This window comes from Penaeus vannamei, chromosome 11 (assembly GCF_042767895.1).
Source record: "Penaeus vannamei isolate JL-2024 chromosome 11, ASM4276789v1, whole genome shotgun sequence".
Taxonomy (NCBI): Eukaryota; Metazoa; Arthropoda; class Malacostraca; order Decapoda; family Penaeidae; genus Penaeus; species Penaeus vannamei.
Window position 1 is genome coordinate 43086132 of NC_091559.1, and position 5000 is coordinate 43091131.

General features: G+C 47.5%; 1 protein-coding gene across 1 annotated transcript in view; it reads left to right on the forward strand.

Moving 5' to 3' along the window:
- Positions 1–2011: 2011 nt before the first annotated feature.
- LOC138863328 (uncharacterized) overlaps positions 2012–5000 on the forward strand; it is a 7794-nt gene continuing 4805 nt past the window's right edge. The window contains exons 1-2 of the mRNA XM_070127526.1: positions 2012–2025; positions 2687–3151. Of these exons, the coding sequence (XP_069983627.1) occupies positions 2012–2025; positions 2687–3151 (479 nt within the window). The remainder of the gene's footprint in view (positions 2026–2686; positions 3152–5000) is intronic.

Below are 5000 nucleotides of genomic sequence, written 5' to 3' on the forward strand. Positions count from 1 at the left end.
TCTCCCCTCTCCTCCTCGTCCACTCTCGTGTCTCTCCTCCCTCCTCCCTCTCTCCCCTCTCCTCGGCCCCTCTCCCCTCTCCCCTCTCCCCTCCCCTCTTCCTCCTCGGCCCCTCGTCCCCGCCCCTCTCCCCTCTCCCTCGTCCCTCCTCTCCCACTCCCTCGTCCCCTCTCCCCTCTCCCCTCGTCCACTCCTCTCCCCTCTCCCCTCTCCCCTCTCCCTCTCTCCCCTCGTCCACTCCTCCTCCCCTCTACCCCTCTCCCCGGCCCCCTTCCTCCCCTCTCCCCTCTCCCCTCTCCCCTCGTCCACTCCTCTCCCCTCTCCCCTCTCCCTCTCCTCCCCTCTCCCCTCGTCCACTCCTCTCCCCTCTCCCTCTCCCCTCTCCCCTCTCCCCTCTCCCCTCGTCCACCTCCTCTCCCCTCTCCCCTCTCCCTCTCCCCTCTCCCTCTCCCCTTCTCCTCGGCCCCTCTCCCCTCTCCCCTCTCCCCTCGTCCACTCCTCTCCCCTCTCCCCTCTCCCCTCGTCCACTCCTCTCCCCTCTCCCCTCTCCCCTCTCCCCTCTCCCCTCTCCCCTCTCCTCGGCCCCTCTCAGCAGTAGTCTTAAATCACATTAATGCATAAAGGAGACTTGCCCCGTGCCATAAAACCGACGTTGTACAACACGGAGTTAATGATGCATAGAACCTGGAGGAGCGATGACCAGTGGTCGAGAGAGGGAGCGGGGGAGGGGAAGGGGGGAGAAGGAGGAGGAGGAGGAGGGGGAGGAAGAGAGGGTGAAGTGAAGAGAGAGGGAAGGAGGAGGAGAGAGATAGGGTGAAGTAAAGAGGGAGGGAAGGAGGGAGAGAGGGTGAGGTAAAGAGGGAGGGAAGGAGGAGGTGGAAGAGACGGAGGGAAGGAGGAGGGAGAAGAGAGGGTGAAGTAAAGAGGGAGGGAAGGAGGAACAGGAGGAGGAGAGGGTGAAGTAAAGAGGGAGGGAAGGATGAGGAGGAAGAGAGGGGGAGGGAAGGAGGAGGAGGAGGAGGAGGAGAGGGAGAAGAAAATAGGGGGGAAGGAGGAGGGAGGAAGAGAGGAGTGAAGTAAAGAGGGAGGGAAGGAAGGAGGAGGGAAGGAGGAAGGAGGAGGAAGAGAGGGTGAAGACAATAGGGAGGGAAGGAGGAGGGAGAAGAGAGGTGGGTGAAGTAAAGAGAGAGAGGGAAGAGGAGGAGGTGGAAGGAGACGGGGAAGGAGGAGGGAGAAGAGAGGGGGTGAAGTAAAGAGGGAGGAGGAAGGAGGAGGAGGAAGGAAGAGAGGATGAAGAAAAGAGAGAGGGAAGGATGAGGAGGAAGAGAGGGGGAGGGAAGGAAGGAGGAGGAGGAGGAGGAAGAGAGGGAGAAGAAAAGAGGGAGGGAAGGAGGAGGAGGGAGGAAGAGAGAGGGGTGATGTAAAGAGGGAGGGAAGGAGGAGGAGGAAAAGAGGGGGAGGGAAGGGAGGAAGAGGAGGAGGAGAGGGTGACAGTAAAGAGGGAGGGAAGGAGAGATGAGGAAGAGAGGGAGAAGAAAAGAAGGAGGGAAGGAGGATGAGGAAGAGAGGGTGAAGTAAAGAGGGAAGGAATGAGGAGGAGGAAGAGAGGGAGAAGAAAAGAGCTTGAGGGAAGGAGGAGGAGGAAAGAGAGGCAGAAGAAAAAAAGAGAGAGAGGAAAGGAAAAGGAGGAGGAAGAGAGGAGAGGAGGGAAGGAGGAGGGAGGAAGGAAGGAGAGGGAGGAAAGGAGGAGGAGGAGGAAGAGAGGGAGAAGTAAAGAGGGAGGGAAGGAGGAGGAGAGAGGGAGGAAAAGAAGGAGAGAAGGAGGAGGAGGAGGATGAAGAGAAGGTGAAGCAAAGAGGGAAGGAAGAGGAAAAGGGATTGAGGGAGGAGAAGAATGTGACGCAGGGAGAAAGGAGAGAAGAGGGTATAGAAATAAGGAAGGAATGGAGAGTTGAGTGAAAGAACCCAAGAGAAACGAATTCTTAAAAAAAAACATGTGTACTGTAACAAAATGCGTAAAGACGAGTAAACAAGAACTGATATATAGCGCATGTAAAAAAAGAAAAGAAAAGAAATGAATAGATAAATAAATGAAAGATAGAAGTATGAAAGGTGGAGAAGAAGAAAGAGTGAGAGGAGTATGAAGGAAGGAGAGAGAGAGAGAGAGAGTATGGAGAGAGAGAGAGAGAGAGCGAGAGAGAGAGAGAGAGAGAGAGAGAAAGGAGAGGGTATGAAAGAGGGAGAAAGAGAGAGAGAGAGACAGACAGACAGACAGAGAGAGAGTTGAGTTGGAAGAGAACGAGAGAGGTATGAAGGGAGAAAGAAGAGAAAGAGAGAGAGAGAGACAGACAGACAGAGAGAGAGGGGGAAGAGAGGGAGAGAGAGAGAGAGAGAGAGAGTATGAAAGAGAGAGAGAGAGAGAGAGACACACAGAGAGAAAGTGAGAGAGGCAGAGAGGGAGAGAGAGAGAGAGAGAGAGAGAGAGAGAGAGACAGAGCGAGAAAGAGAAACATAGAGAGAGAAACATAGAGAGAGAGAGAGAGAGAGTGAGAGAGAGAGAGAAAGTGAGAGAGAGAAAGAGGGGCAAAGAGAGAGAGAGAGAAAGTGGGTGGGGGGGGCAAACAACCTATAAGAAGGAAAAGGAGCTGTAACCGCGTCCTCCTCGTCCTCCGTCCCCTCGCCACAGCTTGGACGGACGCCGAAGGACACCGACGGGACACTGGAGGGACACACCAACTGGGGACGCCGAGGGTGGACGCCGAAGGACACTGGAAGGACACCGACAAGGGACACCGAAGGGACACACCGACGGGGGACGCCGGAGGACACTGGAAGGACACCGACAAGGGACACCGAAGGGACACACCGACGGGGGACGCCGGAGGACACTGGAAGGACACCGACGAGGGACACCGACGGGGGACGCCGACGAGGGACACCGGAGGGACACACCGACGGGGGACGCCGACGAGGGACACCGGAGGGACACACCGACGGGGGACGCCGACGAGGGACACCGGAGGGACACACCGACGGGGGACGCCGACGAGGGACACCGGAGGGACACACCGACGGGGGACGCCGACGATGGACACCGGAGGGACACACCGACGGGGGACGCCGAGGGTGGACACCGACGGGGGATGCCGAGGTGGGGGAGGGGGGGAGAGAGGCCCTTTGGAACTGACAGGAAGGAAGCGCAGTTCTTGAGGCGGGCATCACGTAACAATCGATCAAGTGGGTAGTTATGAGGTTTCCCAATGATGGTGCTCGCGTCTTTTGTTGCTGTTATTGGTTAGGTGGTGGTGTTGTTATTGCTGTTGTCGTTGTTGCTGTTGTTGTTGCTGTTGTTGTTGTTGCTGTCGCTGTTGTTGGTGGTGGTGGTGTTGTTATTGTTGTTGTTGTTGCTGTTGTTGGTGGTGGTGGTGCTGTTATTGTTAATGTTGTTGTTGTTGTTGCTATTGTTGTTGGTGGTGGTGCAGTTATTGTTGTTGTTGTTGTTGTTATTGTTGTTGTTGTTGTTGCTGTTGTTGTTGGTGGTGGTGTTATTGTTGTTGCTGATGTTGTTGTTGCTGTTGTTGTTGCTGTTGTTGTTGTTGATGTTGTTGCTATCTTTGTAATCATCATTTTCATTACAATTACCGTTACTATTATTATTATCATTTCTATTATCATCCTTATTATCATCATTATTCTTATTATTGTTATTGTTAATTATCATTGCTATTATCAATTATTATTGTCATCGTTATTATCATAATCATCATCGTCAATATCATTATTAATTTTCATTATTATTATTGTTGTTGTTGCTGTTATTATTATCATATTAATGTTAGTATCATTAGTATCATGTTTATTGTTATAACTATTACCATTATTATTACTAATATTATCATTATTAGGCGACAACTAATGCTATTCTTATTATCATGATCATCAGTATCATCATTTGTGTTATTATTATCATCATTAACAGTATCATTATTATTGTCATTATCATTATTATCAATAATATTATAATTGTCATTATATTGATTTGTATTATCATTATTATAACTATAATCATTGCTATCATCATAATCATCTTTATCATTATCATCTTCATCATCGTCCTTGTCATTGTCATCATCATTATCATTATTATCTTCTTTATTACAAACATCACTATCATCATCATCATTATTGTGATAATCATTAATATTTTTTACCATCATTGTCATTATTAGTTTCATTGTTGTTATTATTATTAATGTTATTAGTGTTATTTAGATCATCATCATTGTTATTATCATTACCATCATCATCATCATTATTGTTATGTTTATTGTTATCATTATTATTATTGGTTTCATCATTATTATTGTTATTACCTTTATCATTATTGTTATCATTATCATTATCATCATTATTACTGTCAACAGACTTTCTATTTTTGTTATTACTTATTCTTAGTTACGATTCTTGTTGGTATTAATATTATCATTTTCATATCATCATTATTATCATTATCATCATAATTATCATTATCATTATTATCGTTTTATCATTATTACTATCATTATTGTTATTGTTGTTGCTGCTATTATTGTTATTATCATCACTATTACCATTATTATTATCATCATCATCACTATTATTATCATTATCATTATTGTCTTTACCACTATTACAATTGTCACAAGAAGCACTAAAACAGAACAATGATACAATAAAAATATTCACACTTGAAGAATTACATTGAAATCACCGCTTTCTCAAGTACACTGGTAGCGTCCGTAAAATAACCTCCTTGGCTGAGCTGGTAAAGGTAGTTAACCAGAGTACCAAGACAATAGATTTTATAAGATCTTAGTTTTAATTCCATTTGTTACAATGGATATTCTTTGCTGTGACTTACTGTCTGTTTTGTTTCGCCCAAATCTCCCCCTGTGTGCAAGGAGCGGCCGGGGTTACCACTCACTGGCCGGGCGTGGGATTGAACGCAGGTCCGCAAGATT